Below are 16915 nucleotides of genomic sequence, written 5' to 3' on the forward strand. Positions count from 1 at the left end.
CAGGCCGGCCCTGCCTGCCTCACCGCGGCCCCACCACTGCTGCTGCCTATGCAGCTCCGCACTCCGCTACGTTCCCTGCCCGCCTCGCTGTGCTCCCTCCGTGCGCTCTGCCTGCCTCGCCGCTGCGCGCCGCTCCCTCCGCACTCCCTGCCTGCCTCGCTGCAGCTGCAGCTTCGCGCTCCACGCCGCCAGGGCTCTGTGGCCGCAGCTTCGTGGTCCGCGGCGGCGGTGCTGCCGTGGCTGCGGGCCACATAAAATGGCTTGGCAGGCCGCATGGCGGCCCGCAGGCCACATGTTGGACAAGCCTGGTTTAAACAGATCTTTTTAATTTTCAGCCTGCAATAATTCTTTAGCATGTAAAGATCAAATGGTGTTGCTTGGGTTGCTGATCCACCCCCACAACTATTTAATTCCATGTCCACATTCATTTAATTTATTTCGCTGTTATGAATCAATTCCTTGTGGTATCAGCCAAATATCCAAATGTAGGCTTTCATATTCATAATACTAACCAGTATTATACATCCTTTAGGCCACTGATTCTCAACCACAGTGCCATGGCACCCTAGGGTGTTTTGACACTTTCAAGCATGCCATGTGCTGTCATGCAGTGTTAGCCCTGTTCTGTACAGACATTATTCACAGGATGAACCTAGAGATTTCAAACAGGAATCCAGAGTGTTAAAAACATTCGGACCTGTTGGAGTTCTTTGCAACAGAAGAATTACTCTACTATTTTCCCATAGTCAAAAATGAGTGAATGCTAAGAGCTGATATTTTCTAAGGGGTGCCTTGAGTCTAATGAGGTTGAGAACCACTCCTCTAGGATAAAATAAAGACTATTTATTTTATCCAGTTATAAAACCTGCATTGTATAACCTTCGATTATAAAACCTCAATCCCCTGATTCCCGGGTACTGTCTTCCTTCTTTTACAATTCTTAAGCCCCTTTCATATATTGTATGTAAACCACTTTCTGAGATCCACCAAAGAATGTACAGTCTTCCTAAGCTTAATTATTTGGTTACTATTCAAATGCATGCCACATTTCCCTCTTACTTAACTTTCTTTTCTTCTTCTTAGCTTTGATTTTTAAGATGATATAAGATATTTTTGTGTAGCGTAATTGGTTAAGTTTTATTCAGAGTGTATACTACAAATACATAAGTATTTTTGTTATAAGAAGTAATTATGAGTGCGTCTTTAGTAGACACATCAGTCCATATCATATCGGCACCAATAAAAGGCCCTCATCATGCACACAGATCCAGGGGGCACATGGCTCCCACACCTCCCAGAGGTGCATGCAGTGGCGGGTGCCACTCATGGCTCCATCCTATGCTCCACCCTTGCCCTGGCTGGTCAGTGCCTACCCCTGCCCCAGCCCTAGCCCCACTCCTTCCCCTACCATGGGGGCCTTGATCTGTACCCCCATGCCCTTATGCCCCAACAGATTTACCAGCCAGATACTGCTCTCCAAGCTGCCTAGCTTGCATATCAACAATGTGATCAGTTAACAAGCCATATTGGTCAATATAATTGGGCATTGGTATCTGCCTAAAAAATCTTTACTGGTGCACCGCTAATCTTTACACTCTACTCCATGCTTTCTACAATGAGCTTGTTAGCATCTAATATTATTAGAACCTATGCTCTACTTCAGGGGCAGGCAATTATTTTGACTGGAGGACCACTTTAACGAGTTTTGGTGAGCTGTGGAGGGTAGCAAGGGTACCCCTGCCCCTGGTCACCATCTTAGGAATACCTGCCTGCCACTGCTGCCATGGCTTCCCAGCCACTGCTGCCACTCCCCCTACCCACTCACCGCTGCTTCTAGCCCCTGCCCACCTGCTGCTCTGGCTCCAGCCCACCCTGGCCAACAACTTGCGGTTCCCAGCTGCATGGCTGGAACCTCACGGGGTGACATGGAACCAGCTCAGCTTGGTGTGGGTCCCATGGTTTGGGAAGATTGTGGTGGTTTCTGCTCTCCCCCCTGCCTCCTGGCCAGGCCCTGCCAACTCCATGCCGTATGGTGCAGCATGGATCCAGCTCAGCCTGGTTTCCGCAGCGTGGACTGAGCGCTGCGGTTTCCTCCCCTCCCTCCATCCAATCCTATCAGACTTTCTGCTCAGAGGGAGGGCAAGGAACAGCCAAAGGGTCACCAGACTAGAAGCCACAGAGGCTTCCAGTTGGGGGCTGGGAGAGGGGTAGGGCCAGCTGGGCCTTGCTGCTCAGCCAGTGGGTCCTTCTGCCACTGGTGCCTTGTCATCTTTGACAGGCAGCCACGTACAGATAATTTTCTGAAAGTTTTAGGGGCCCCGCGGGCTAGATAGAATGGCCTGGTGGGCCAGATGTAGCCCACGGGCTGTATTTTGCCTGCCCCTCCTCTACATCTATCACGTGTTAGTGTGCGACCCTGGCTTCCTAGCCCAATCACTCCATTCTACAGTCTAAATTTTCCCTCCTGTTTGTAGTAAGCTGTTCTAGCTAAGTGCAAGCAGTGCCTTGTCATTGCTTTAGTTGTTAAAAGGCAACTATTCATTGAATAGTCATGTCCTTTTTCCATTCTTGTTGAAACGCCAGTGCATCTTCTCTGCTATTTGTGTGTCTAAGGCCCCCTCCACACATGCAAGTAAAGGTGCAAAGGGATCAAAGGCATGATCCACACAATCATGCTTCCTGCTATGCCACTACATGGGCATAGTAGGAATCATGCATTAGATTCTATCATGCCTTCTTGCTGCATGCACCCCTGTGTCTGGGAGACAATCTCCCACTCTCAGGGGTGTGTTAAACCTCAGGCTGGGAGATCATGGTAACTATGATCATAGGCAGAAGGAGCAAAAGATATTTGGGGGTGGCTAAGCACATGCGCGTTCCCCCCCTCAGCAGGTAAGTCTGTGGGGGAAGGAGTGGGGGAGGGGAAAGGGGGTGCAGATTGAGGCCCCTGTGGTGAGAGAGGGAGTGGGGCACAGGCAGAAGCAGGAGCTGGGGTGAGTGGGGCCCTGGCCGGGCTGGGTGGTGGGACAATCAGAGCCTGGGCGGTTCATCCAGGGGCGCGGGGGCTCCTGCTGCTGCATGCACCCTGACGGAGGCCCAGGGGACACAGGGCCCCTCCCAATCTGTGCATGGGGTGGAGGCAGCTGCTGCTGCCTCCTGGGCTTTGCTTTCTGTTGCAGCTGCCCCAGGTGCAACTCCATGTGTGTCCCACTGCTAGGTAGGCAGGGGGCACGGTGCAGTCCAGTGGCGGCAGACATGTGGCATTGCGCTGCTCGCAGGACAGCTGCAGCAGGGAGCAAAGCCCAGCGTGCAGCAGCAGCTGCCTCTGCCCCACATACAGATTGGGGGGCATGTGCCACTGGGCCTCTGCCAGGGTGTGCACAGCAGTGGGATCTCCCCGTGCCCCTGGATGAACCACCCAGGCTCTGATTGTCCCACCACCTGGCCTGGTCAGGGCCCCACTCACCCCAGCCCCTTCTCCTTCCTGTGCCCTATTCCCTTCCTCATTGCGGGGGCCTCAATCTGCCCCCCGCTCCAGCCCCTTCCTCTTTATAGAATAGATTGATACTTGCCTGCTGTGCTGGGCAGCCAGTGATTTCACACGGTGGGCTGCAATCCTGGTTGCATATGCCTCACTTCCCACCCTGCTGCCCTGAGGCCCTACTTGCTGTCCTGCATTTGGTGGGGCTGAGCCACATTAGCCCCAGACTTCCGCCTATGACTGTGATCTCCTAGTCGTGTGAGTTTTGTGCATCCTCAAGGCTGTGAGATTGTAGCCACAGTCCGTGGCTGAGATCTGTGGCTGGAAGCACGTGCCCATAGCTGACAGGGTTCCCAGCCACGGGGGAAACCCAGCTACACCTGCAAATCAAAGCTTAATAGCAACCAGCTATAAAGTTAGTACATGTTTTTGAGGTCTACCTTTATAGCTGGTTGGAGCTTTTTATGGCATGCTAGGTACATGCACATATAGCTGGTGTCAAGGTAATTGTGCAATTAACCAATTAATTGTAGGATACGTGTAACTTGTAGAGGAGGCCAAAGGCCCATCTGCTGGTGTGCAGCTGAACTACTGGTCAGTGAAAGAGATGGCTACAGTGTTCCCTGCAGTAGGAGCAATCATTGATGTAGTCTTTTATCAGAGAAAAGACTTATTACATAGATGTGCACGTTCTAAATCCTAACAACCTTTAAAAGCATAGGAAGGATTGGCTCCTAAGAAGCTAGTCTACTGCTGATTCTCAGAGCTCTTTTCCTTTTGTTAAATCGCATCTTATACTTGAAACTGGTATTTCCTTGTGTATAGAAGTAAAGGGCTCTTATGTGCACATATGCTAAAATAACACCAGTTTTCATGTCAGAATTCCTTAGAGTTTTGGCATTAATAAAATATTATTTTGCATTAGAAAATGTTTTCCTAGTTAGAAAGTCAAAAACAACTGTATTGCAAAGGACAGTGTTTGTTATACAAGGTGACATTAATGGTGGAGCAAAGGCCTTTTTGTTTCATTATATTTGTTTGTTTGTTTATAGCTGGATTATTAAGAACAAAGAGTGACACAGCAGCATAATATGGTGAACCAAACATGAATAGGGAAAGTGTTGTTGATGATGAACTATGTACATCCAAAAATAATTTCCCTTTTGGGAAATAAGACTTACACCCTGTCATGTATTTTTAAATAAGTATGGTGGTGGTTTGCAATCCTGATAGAATATTAACTTAAAGGCAAGTTGGCTACTGTCCTATGTTTACTACTGTGGTGGGGGGGTGGGAAGGGAGGGGCAGAAGTGTATATCGAGTATTTCATTTTTCCAGCTGATTCACAACTGAGATAGTCTTGAAGAGGTGTACTCCTCTTCCACCACTGGCACCACTGTTACACAAGGAAGTGAACGTAAGAAAAAGTTTAGAAATCTATACCTGCATATTTTCAAGACTTGGAAATTCAGTCCTTCACTTCAAGAATAAACCAGCTGATATTGTTTACGACTAAAAAACATTTGCTTTATGACGACGGAGTTTTGAAGCTAGGAGGTCTGAAATGTGGTAGATGTGAATGAGGAAAATAAATGGAGAATAAGACTCTGTGTGGGTGTGTGTGTGGGGAAGGAGTCCTATACTGTGTCTGGTATTGGAGTAGAGCCTCTAGTTCCTCTACTATTGGCTAGGCGAGCAAAACTCCTTCCTGCATAGTTCATCATCTTCTTGATCCAGTGCTTGGCAAAGTTGTTTTCAGTGTGCACTGGCTTTGGCTCCTAATCTGCAGTTGACCTTAAAGTCTTTCCAAATGGTCACTTCCACTTCCTCTCTCATATTTTAATGCTTGCACATTTTTTCTTTGACTCACCAAACTGGTATATTTGAGGAAACTCAGTGCCTTGCAGGATCAGACCATAATTCTGTGAGGACATCTGGGATGGGGTACTTTCCAGTTGACCACCCTCTGTGGCAAGTGCTAATACTCTGTTTTAAGATGTTTTTCTATGTTATCTGGTCTGTAAGAGATGTTTACAACATATTTTTTGTTGCTCTTCTGAATTTTGGGAGAGGCTATATAGCTGCTCTTTTTCAAAAAAGAAGATAGAAACTAGATCATTTTGAAGTGAACCGAGTTTCCAGTCTCTTCCAGAATTATTTGGAAATTCTCCAAAGAAAAGTAATCCTTTCTTTATTTTTATATATTTTTACAAAATGGTTAGTAAGGAGTGTAATTTTCTCCTGCTTTTACTGTTGTCAACTAGATATTGGAAAAGGGAAGAAAATATTGGAGAATCTCAGTTGAATCGGTTGCTACTTCTTCCAGCACTTCTGACTTATTTCCCCAAACGTTTGGCACCCAGTTAATTTAAAAAAAACCTGAATTAATATGATCTTTTTTTACTCTTGTTTTCTTGTGGAAACGACCAGATTTCTGCTCCATAAATTTGGAAAAAGTGGGAGCGATGCAGTTCTTAAGGTTGGTGTTAAGAAAGGGAGTGCCTTATGGCAGAAAACACTCCCAAACACTGATGGCAAGGCTGTTGCTCCCTATTTTACTTGACTAGCAAAGAGCAGAGTTGAGATCTGGGACTATCTAGGAAATCTTCCAGTTTTAGAAGACTGGTAAAGTACTGAGGAAAGTATTGGAAGCCCTGTTTCCCTGAGACCTATAATAATAGGCTAGTCAAAGGATCAGAAAAATGAATCTGTACAGAGAAGTGCTGCAGTGGCAGGAATGTGAACTATAAAGCCTGGCAAACTATAAACCCTGTAGGTTTCTTCTGTATGTCACTTTTGTGACTTGTGGTTTACTTTATAATTGGAGACTCACATTTTCCACCTTCTGGGAGGAATACTACAAAAACCTATGGAGAAGTGTAATGAAGTGACAATTATTAACCTCTAACCTCTTTTCAGAGTAAGTTTGTTCAAAGTCCCTCAACTGTTTTTAGAGCTGTTTTGATAGTTGTCAAAGCCCAGTTCCTAATTCAGTAGCCCAGTGATTCTCAACCAGGGTGCCGTGAAAGCCTTTGAAGGGTGGTGTGGGGAAGAGGAGATAAGCAAGATTAAATGCAGGCTCCAATGAGGAGAAAAGTTGAGGCTTTTCCCTTCCAACTGCTCTTCCTCCCTACACTTACTTCAGTGTAGTCTGTCAGCTGTTCTTCCTCCTTCCTGGCCCCTCTGTAAGGAGGTAAGACCTAGGATAAATAAATTTACTTTGAAATGGGGTGATGCTCAATTTAGGAAAGTTATGGAAGGGTACATTGAGTCTTAAAAAGGCTGAAAACCACTGCAGTAGTGGGTCAAGGAATTTATATTCCAAAATGACTATTCAGTTAGTCATACTGGGGTACTTTATTCCAATGAAAGTTGATTGATGCTTGACTCTGTTTTTATTACATTTTCTTTCCACTCTGTAATAGGTCACCACACTTGCACAATCTCTTGGAAGGCTGCAGCCTTTCCCTCTTAAGGCAGGGGTGGGCAATTATTTTGGCTGCAGGGCCACTTAATGAGCTTTGGCTACAAGGGTAGCCCCGCCCCTTGACCCCCCCCCAGTTGCCATCCTGGGACCAGAAGTCCCGCCCCCTAATTCATGACCTTTTCCACCAAAAGTCCCTCCCCTCATCACAGAAGTACTCCTTTTGGGAAGGGGGGTTGCCATCTTGAAATTTTATAACCCTCCCTCCCCCCCCCCCCCAAATTATATGCTAAAATCAAATATCCACAAAGTTTTAATTTTATTTTTAAAAAAATTGTCCTGATTTGTGTGTTTGCATCATGTATATAGAAGTGATTGCATAATACCTCAAAATGAAGTCTTACTCTTGTACATTGCAGGGGTATGGGTGGGTGGGTGTGGGGTTTGTGGGGGGCTCTGTGTGTGGATCTGTATGTAAGTGGGGTGTGCGGGTATGTGTGGATGTGGGTAGGAGGGTAGGTATGCAAGGGCCTGTGAGAGAGTGTGCTTGTGGTGATGTCGGTGTGTATGGGGTGGCTATGGGGTTTGTGGGGTGTGTGAAAGGGGAGAGTGGCTGTGGGGGGTAGGCATGCGTGGGAGGGTATGAGTGCATGTGTGTGATGTGGGGGGTGTAGCAGTGAGCAGGGCTCCCCCAGAGGCTAATGGGTGTGTGTTTGTGGGCGGGGGGGGGGGTGAGGTTTGTGGCAGGAGGGTTTGTGGGAATAGAGTGTGCACGGGGGAGAAAAAGCTTTTCCTGCACACTGAGCAACAGTTTCTGCCTGGCTGGCACTGCTGCTGCCACTGTTTAGCATGAGCTGGTGAGCCCGGAACAGGTGTGGGGCAGGTTGGGGCTGTGTGGCATGGGTCCCCACTGGTACCACAGGGCTGGGACCAATGACGGTGGCAGTCAGGAGGAGTGGCCACCTGGAAAGTCAGTCCAGCCACAGAGCTGCTTCAGCCCCACTGTGTGCCCAGGGAATGGTAAGACACATCGTGGCCAGATGGTGCCTGGGCCAGGTGGGACCAAATAACCTGCCGTGGGCCAGACAGCCCCTCCATGCGTGGACTGTATTTTGCCCACCCCTCCTCCTAAGGCATTGCAAGAGCACCTGATCTCTTCTATAGGCTTGTGACGCATTATACTCTCATGCCTTCTCTTTACTAACAGTGATCAAAAAGTGCAGCCAAACTTAGTAGCCTAGTGGGATCAAAAGTAGACACTGGATGGAGAATTTAAGTTTTTGTTGGCCTGAATATCTCCACATGACATAGAACTCGAGGAATATTGTGGCTTAAGCAGCTATGTGGTCTACATGGATGTAAACGTAACCATGTCGTAATGAGCTAGGAACCCCATTTGTCAGAAATAAGTTAGCAGGCAGGCTCTACTAAAAAACCAGTGAGTTTTCCATGTAGATTTGTTTCCAATAGCAGTGTCTTGTTCTATCTATTTTTTAATTTTATTTTATGTTTTTTGGACAAACACTCTTGATTATCTAACACAGTTCCAGACTTAGAGAGATCCCTTGTTAATTTTTCTTTGGATGGTTTTTTATTTGAGCCTGTAGTTTACAAACAAGATTAAGGAAATCACTGAAGTGGAAAATATTGAAATCACTGTAGGCTTTTCTGTCTTTCTCACTGTTTCCCTTAGCTTGTATACCAGACTAAGAGATTCCTTGCCTTTATCCTATTTTAGATTTAGATAACCTTTCTAAATTTTTTTTTGCAGATAAAGACTGCTTCCCTAAAGAAAAAAATAGTGGGTTATATTAGTTTATTCAAAACTCTGATACTGTTACTCCCCCCACACCCCAATTCCAGTATAACTTCTGAGTATTTATTTGGAAGATGACAGATTCAAAAGCTTTACGGGAAATGCAAATTTTCACTTCCTTCACACTACTCTTATTAGGCTGTTTTGGTTATCAGTAAATTCATTTTATATTAAGAATGGAAAGTTATGAATTCAGCATATTATTTTCCTTCTTTACCTATGGAGACATGTTTATTTCTCTGTGTTTAAGACCTAGGTTTTTCATATTGTAAGCTTTCTGCCATTACATGAAGTTTATTTAGAGCATTTATGAGAGAGAGAGATTAGGGGGTGGGGAGAGGAATATATTGGGTGGTCACTTTCTTTTTTATTTTTTCCACTGATATCAAACTAGTGTTTAGAGGCCTCAATGTTGGGAACCAGTGCAAACATAAAGAAAATGATTCTCTCTGTTCCACAGGGCTTACCATCTAAAATCAGCTTGTGGGTAGCAGGGAATAGGTTATTACTGAGCACATCTGGTTACATGTGCCAGATGCCCTGGTGATGGCCTTTGATATTAATGACTAATCAGTAGGCAAAACCAGGAGACAAATCAGTTTGATTTTTTTTTTTAACGCTGAACTTGTAGAGTGACTGGCAAGACATGGCTATAGATGGAGGATTGGCCATTTTAATTAGTCATCTGTTAGCATGGTGATTGGAATGACAATCATCTTGTATTGTATAAAAGGTTTATAGATATTATTCTTTTGGTAGTGTATACAAGATACCATACCTTGGGTTAGGTTATGTTTTTTGTTTAGCTGTGAAAAATTTAAGAAAATACTTTTAGTAAGCAGCATTTCTATGCAGTCTTATCTTCAGTGTATTATCAATGGGTGCCTCTTATAGCAAGCTCATCTTACTTCAAGTATTATTGAACACTACTTTGCTTTTCACACTCTTAATGTGTCTGTTGCTTGCTTGCTAACCGTGGCTAAAAGGCATGAAGTCACAGGCAACTATTAAAATGTTTAGATTTCTAGCTTGTAAATATTGCATCTCTTACAGAATTAGAGTAAAATCCAGTCTTATGTTTCTTATTCATTCTACTTCATATCCATGGGGATGTAGCATTTGTGAAAGAATCAATTATCCATTTGTTAGTCAGAGGAGCTTTACAAATTATACATTAGCAGATTGATTTCTTAGGTCCACCGTTGGGGGACTGATAGTATAAGGTGGGATGATGATGAGTGTCAGGGGAGAAGGAGTTGCCACACACAACACAATTAAAAGAGGCTTTTTGAATGGCCGTGAATTTATTCCTAATTGAAGAGCTGACATAATCCATACTAAGTGCATTTATTTCAAGCATTTTATTTAAGTAATTGATTGTTGCGCGAGGTGCATTTGTTGACAGTTACTTGACTTTTTCTTCAAATTTAGGGTTTTGCAAAAGCTTGTATCAAACCTATATGTGTAAGATGCCCACTGGCCTCTTTCCTTGCCTAAACTTTTTTCCCATTAAGGTAACATTTTTTTGTTCTATAGTGTCAGCTTGACATTATTGATTTTTTTTTCAACAGTCAGACTTACTTATATTGTCCAGAATTCCAAATGTGTCTCCATCAGAAATAAAACTGCAGCTAATGGAAATTCAGCTGAAGACATTTCCACCTCTCCCCCCGCAACAACTACCATGCTTTCTTTATGAAATTCTGATTTTGTTCTCAGGTTAATCATTTCACTGTGGAGTCCTTCATAACTGCAGTGGTTCCTCCTTATCACCAGAGTTAAAGCATATTGCTTTTGTTGCGTGGCTTTTTAATATTTGGGCTAACAGCATTTATACAGTGTCATAAATGCACTTGGCACTTTACAAATGAACAAGCTGTGGTCCCTGTCCTGAAGAGTTTACAATCTGAGCACCATATATGGCTCATCACAGTGCAAACTGTTATGAATATCATTGATGCTTTTTGCACACTTAAATGTCCCATCCCAGTTGTTGTGGCACTGAGCCTGATGATGATGATCAGTATTGTTAATTGAATAGCGCCGATATTAACATTACATTCTTAATGACCATATTCAAACCTAGTTTCAACCCATTGGTTATAATGTTTAGACTTTTTGTAAGATGATGCACATAGCTCACAAGTTTTAATTTTTTTTTCTCCATCAAAATAAAGCAATTTGAAATGTAGTCACTTTAAATAGAAATGCACAGGTTCTCCTGCACAGTGTCATCTTTCTTTCAGATTTAATGAGGTAGCAGCTGAGGGTGTTTCTCCATGGTACAATGCAGTGCTGCATAAAGATATCTGTGCTAGCTCCAAACAAGCTGGCATGTCTACATAGCTTAGTGCAGCAACATGTGGAGATATTAGCTGGGGTCCCAGAACCAATATTGCTTCATCAGGGTGGCATTCTGCCCAGATCGATGTGGCTATAATGCTTGTGGTTCCAAAACTAGTGTGTGCAGATCTCCGGTATCTGTACGTAGGATTGCTTTGTGCTATACAAGTGAAACCTAAATGTCTGTTATTGTTGAAAAGCTCCTCCCCTTTATGCAGGCACATAAATAGGTTTTCAGGAAGTTTGTTCCCTTTCTTAAAAGTGAGTGAGAGAAAGAGAGAATAAAGAAAAAAATATCATCATGAAGTTCAGTCCAGTAAAACAGTTGAATCCATCAGGTGAAATCTCGTTACAAAAATAAAGTTGCAGTACCCGTAGTTGGCTAATGGACCTTTATTTCAGTTGCTGATTTTTTTTTTTTTTTAAGTTTTTACTTTTTTTAATTCTGCCATAAAACTTAATGTAAAAACTAGGAGTGAGAGAAATATACAACCTGTTAGTATTATCTGTACTAAAATTTCAATATTTGCTATTAATGGTTAAATTTAAACAGTCAACTGTGTTACTGTACACTCTTCTATTCTTGTATGGCACCTGATGTTAAAAGATGGGAAAGACATGTTTAGAAGAAGTGCCTTAGTTTTTATTATGCATTATATTATATATAGCCTTACACAAGTCTAAATGAATAACTGCATTTAGAGGTGAATACTACTCACGTCTTAAATTCCTCCAATCTATGTTGTACTTGCCCATTATGCCCATAATGTATTGCATGTATTATAATATATGTAATGTGCAATATATTACTCATCACAGTGTACATATGTATATAAATATGTATATATATATATAATATGCTTATATATATTATATAATATATGCAATATATAGAGCATGTACATGAATATAATGTATGTATATATAATATTCATACAAATATATACACAATACATATATATGTATAAACAAGCAAAAAAGATTATAAACCCTTTTTGTTCTCTCTAATCTTAGAGAACCTGCTCCTTGAAGGAGTCAAGCTATGGAGAAAATACCCCTCCCACCCCCACCATATATTTTGAAATGCCTAAAATATATGGCGGAGGGCATTTTCCATGGCTCAACTCCAGAATGGCCCTGAACTGTGGAAGGTGTAGGGAGCATTTTCCTGTGGCCATCAGGTACCCAGGTCAGCCCTGGTTTGCCTGCAGGTATGAAGGGGCAGCTGCAGGCTGAAACACCTGCATGCTCCCTCTTTTGCCAACATTTGCAGTGCTGGGATTACATACTTATCCCTTGCCAGTAGTAGTGCAGTACAGTTCTTTTTGTTGGGTTTAGTATATTAGTAACAGTTGCGAGCATACATTTGTGTGCAGGCTATTTACATTTTCATGATTAATCTGCAAAGTTTTTCAAGTTAAAATCTGCGTTGAGAACCTTAAGTGGTAACAGAAAAATGATAGTAACTTTGATAATACGGGGCATAAAATCATTATTCAAGTGATCAGAATTTTTTTGTGCAGTATAGCGTAGTCAGATATTGGCTAAATATTGAGATTATTCTTATAGTGTTAAATATCTTAGTTAAATGCTCTTGTGCTTAGTTAAATGCTCTTGTGCCCAGTACTTGATGTCAGGGCAACAATTTCTGTTAAACTAAGGTACTGTTAAGTGCTGTGTAACTTTGTGGGTTACAGATAGAAGAAAACAATCACCTTAAAAGAGTAGTAGAGATAAAATTAGCAAAAGTATTCTTGATGCCCTTCTCAGTAACTACCTTTTAACGATAAGGTATAGGTTGTATAGTTTTATGACTGTTGCTGAAATACTTTCTAACACTAACTTTTGAAGCTGCTGTTAAATATGGAAGTGAAAAGTTAGAACTAATTTTTCACAAGAAAATAATTGCCAATATCCTTTTGGAACAACTCTGAAAAAAATGTTATGCTGTTTTACTGATAACGTTTTCCGACATTTTTTTAAAAATGAGTTTTACTTGTGAGAGCCTCATAATGAGAATGTAGTATACAGATTCAAACCTGTGAGTTAGAGAGGTATGGCATTTTACATACAACTCCAAGTCCCTGGAATAGGTAATTAGGAAAAATGTCAGGTTTCTGGGTTAAGCATAATGGCTGGGAACAAAGGTCTATTAGCATTGTTACAGAAAGACCTTTTTTATTTTTCTTGAACTCATGTAGCTCAAACCCTCAACCACTTTTTATTATTTAAATCTTGAGTGGGAAAAACAGGGTATTTGATCATTGATGTACCTTTTCTTAAAGTTTTATGTGCTTTTTTTTATATATGTATATAGAGCCAAGTGAAGATAAATCAGATCAGCCTTGATGAAAGCGGAGAACATATGGGCATATGCTCAGAAGATGGCAAGGTACAACTGTAAACCATTTACATATTTTAAGCGGTAGCATGTAGTGTTCATGATCTAAGCTTTTAGATCCATGTGATATTTGTGCAGTGAATTCCCACACTTAACATCCATTTCATGAAATGGACTCACTTCTGAATACTCATAATTAAAGTCAAATATATTTTGCACAAATGTGCCTTAGGAAAAGTAATTACAAGAATGTCAATAATGTAACTGGTATTAAGCTGATTAACAGCTGTGGCAGGAGGACATGTCACCTTAATCATTACTGCTATGCCAGTTATACTTCAGTGACTAGTCTGCTGCTCCTGCAAGACAGTAGTTTAATGCTTTTCTGCTATAAATCCACAAAATTGGATTTTGTGGGCATGATTCCTGTGGGCTGGTGGTTTTCATTTCCACACACGTTATGAATGTTTCTCTTGAATTATAGAATCTTTTGATAAGCAATCATAGTTTATCAGAAGAATAAAGTGTCTTACAACGGCCACGTTAAATAAATGTAAAATCAATATATGTACAGTTTCCTAAAAACTGGCACCTACTTCCTTGACTGAGGACATATATCATTTGTGCAGTGTATAACTAACAATTATCAGTGCTTCCCTGGAATGTTGAGCTGTGACATTTAGTGGTTTTGGTGATTGATTTTCCACTTATAAGAATGTCTTTTTTGTTTTTAAGTCGATGGCACTCTTTTCTAATGTTGGTTTACAATGATAAAATTCTAATGCACAGGGTGTATTTAAGCTTCTTTTCAAAATCATGCCCTTAGTAGACAGACACGGTGCATTAAAAATCACTTCTCAACATCCGTCTGACTTTCTGAGTAGAACATGGTTTTTACTAAATCAGATTTTGGGGGTTGTGTGCCCCCCTCCCTTCCCACCCCCCCCCAACTCCATTGATCTGTTAAAGTCTTGTAAAATAAAACTAGTGTTGGGTCTTACGGTAGGAAAAAGAGGAAACAAACTGGTTTAGATTGTACATATTAAAAATGAATTTTTGCTCAACATTCATGGAGCCAGTTTATGTATCCAAGGTTTTTGTTTCTCAAAGATATCTTGATGTCAGTATCTTGACGACATAATTGGGAAACTAATGCCTTTCAAAGAGGTTGTAGAATTTTATAGCCTGTGAGAAACTGGGAAGAGTAACTTAATTGTTTAAGTAAGATAAGAGAAGGGTCAGTAATTGTGTAGGGTAATCAAAAGCATCAAGTTGACATTGATGAGTTTGCAAGTATTTGAAAAGAAGATAAAGAATGCTCCATGTAAGATTTCCTTCAGTGTGGTGGTGGACTACAGAATTGAGCCATCATTATTAGAAATGTATTTCAAGTCATGAAAGTGCAGTCCACTAGATTTAAATTAAATAATGAACATATTTGATTTTAAGGATTTTGCATAATGCACAGATTTGGCATAGATTTATAGTCTAAATGTTAGAAAACTATAGACTATAAACTACAGAGGGATGTCAGACTATAGCCTTAATGAGGGGGCGGAGCTAGTCCAGGCCCAGCAGGGTATAAAAGGAGACTCTCCAGGTGACCAGGGACTGCAAACAGGTTAAGCAGTTTGCCGGTAGTTGCTGGGGCCAAGAAAATGGAGGGGAAGAGAAGCCATGCACCAGATCCTGCCCAGGGAAGGTAAGTGATCCAGCTACCTGTGCCTTTGGTTTGCTAAGTGTTTGTTTGGTGGGCTGTGTGTGTTTGGGAGTAATGGCTGACTGCTGAGTGATTGCTTCCTGGGCCTGACAGAAGCCCTAACAAGGGAGTGGAGCCAGTCCTGGCCCAGTAGGGTGTAAAAAGAGACTCCCCAGGCTACCAGGGAGCCAGCAAACAGGGACTGCAAACAAGTTAAGCAGTTTGCCGGCAGTTCATAGGGCAGTTCCCAGGCCAGTTAGTGGGCCTCCCCCCCCCTTTTTTTTTTGAAGGGCAAGTCTTTCAGCTTGGCAGGAGAAAGGAGGAGAAAAAGAGGAACCCTTTGGGGCCAACGAGACATAAACAGGCCAGTTCCAGGCAAGTTCTCTAGGGAAGGTCTGCTTGTAAGAGAGAGAAGGCAGATTAAGAGACCCAGAGACATGGCTGGAGGATGTTGGTCTTCCAGAGGCACAGCTACTGCCATTGCTTGCACCTGTGAGGCTTCTGTCTAGGCAGGATTGCTCACCATCGACGCTTCCACCCAGGTCCAGGTTTGGTGCTGTGGGGACTGCAGGTTTCAGGTTCCTTCCAGTGATGGCCAGGTCAGGGAGTGCCTGAGGTATGAGCGGTGCCTCCTGGTGGTGTCTCAGGGAACAGGCAAGAGAACTACAGGAGGAAGTGGCGAGGCTCCGAAGCATCCTCTGCCATGAGGTGTTTATTGATTCAGTGCTGGAGGAGAATTCTGGGACTGTGAGGAAGAAATACCAGACACCGTGCTAGAGAAGAAAGAGGACGTGGACACCCAGGAGGGTGGAAGCTGGAGGCTTGCGACTTGTAGCAGCAAGCAGAGATCTTCACCTCCACCTGCAGTGGTTTGTCTGGAGAACAGATATGCAGCCCTAGCAACAGAGAGGGAGGAACACATTCCATTGGTGGAAGAAAACGGGTCAGGCCTGACCAAGGTGGGAAAGACAGAGATGATCAGCACCAAGAAGAAGCGACAGGTAGTGGTGGTTGGAGATTCCCTTCTGCAGGGGATGGAGGGAGCCATCTGCCGACCCTGACCTGTTGTCTTGGGAGGGCTGATGCTTGCCTGGAGCCCTGATCCGAGATGTCATGGAGGGACGTGGGCAGTAGGGTTCCGCAGGGCTTGGTCCTCAGGCCCGCACTGTTCAACATCTTCATCAGCAACTTGGATGAGGGGGTAAAAAGCACCCTGTTCAAATTCGCAGATGATACTAAGATGTGGGGAGAAGTGGGCACACTAGAAGGGAGGAATAGGCTGCAACAAGACCTAGACATGTTACAGGGGTGGGCAGATGAGAACAGGATGGGTTTCAACGCTGACAAGTGCAAGGTGCTGCACCTGGGGATGAAGAACCAAAAGCAGACCTACAGGCTGGGGAACTCCCTTCTTGTCAGTGCAGAGGCAGAAAAGGATCTTGGAGTCATTATTGATGCCAAAATAAACATGGGCCGACAGTGTGGTGACGCGGTCAGGAAGGCCAACCATACCTTGTCATGCATCCACAGATGCATCTCAAGCAGGTCCAAGGAGGCAATCCTTCCCCCTCTACGCGACACTGGTCAGGCCGCAGCTGGAGTACTGCGTCCAGTTCTGGGCGCCACACTTCAGGAGGGATGTGGCCAATACGGAGAGGGTCCAAAGGAGGGCCACCCGCATGATCAGGGGTCAGCAGGGCAGGCCCTACGAGGAGAGGCTGAGGGACCTGAACCTGTTCAGCCTCCAAAAGAGAAGGCTGAGAGGGGATCTAGTGGCAGTCTACAAACTAGTCAAGGGGGACCAGCAGGCA

General features: G+C 43.4%; 1 protein-coding gene across 1 annotated transcript in view; it reads left to right on the forward strand.

Annotated features, from left to right (window-relative positions):
- Positions 1-16915, forward strand: part of VPS41 (VPS41, HOPS complex subunit) — a 169635-nt gene that overhangs the window by 43358 nt on the left and 109362 nt on the right. The window contains exon 5 of the mRNA XM_006020447.1: positions 13382-13456. Coding sequence (XP_006020509.1) covers positions 13382-13456 — 75 coding nt within the window. The remainder of the gene's footprint in view (positions 1-13381; positions 13457-16915) is intronic.

Source organism: Alligator sinensis, unplaced genomic scaffold, assembly GCF_000455745.1.
Source record: "Alligator sinensis unplaced genomic scaffold, ASM45574v1 scaffold254_1, whole genome shotgun sequence".
Classification (NCBI taxonomy): Eukaryota; Metazoa; Chordata; order Crocodylia; family Alligatoridae; genus Alligator; species Alligator sinensis.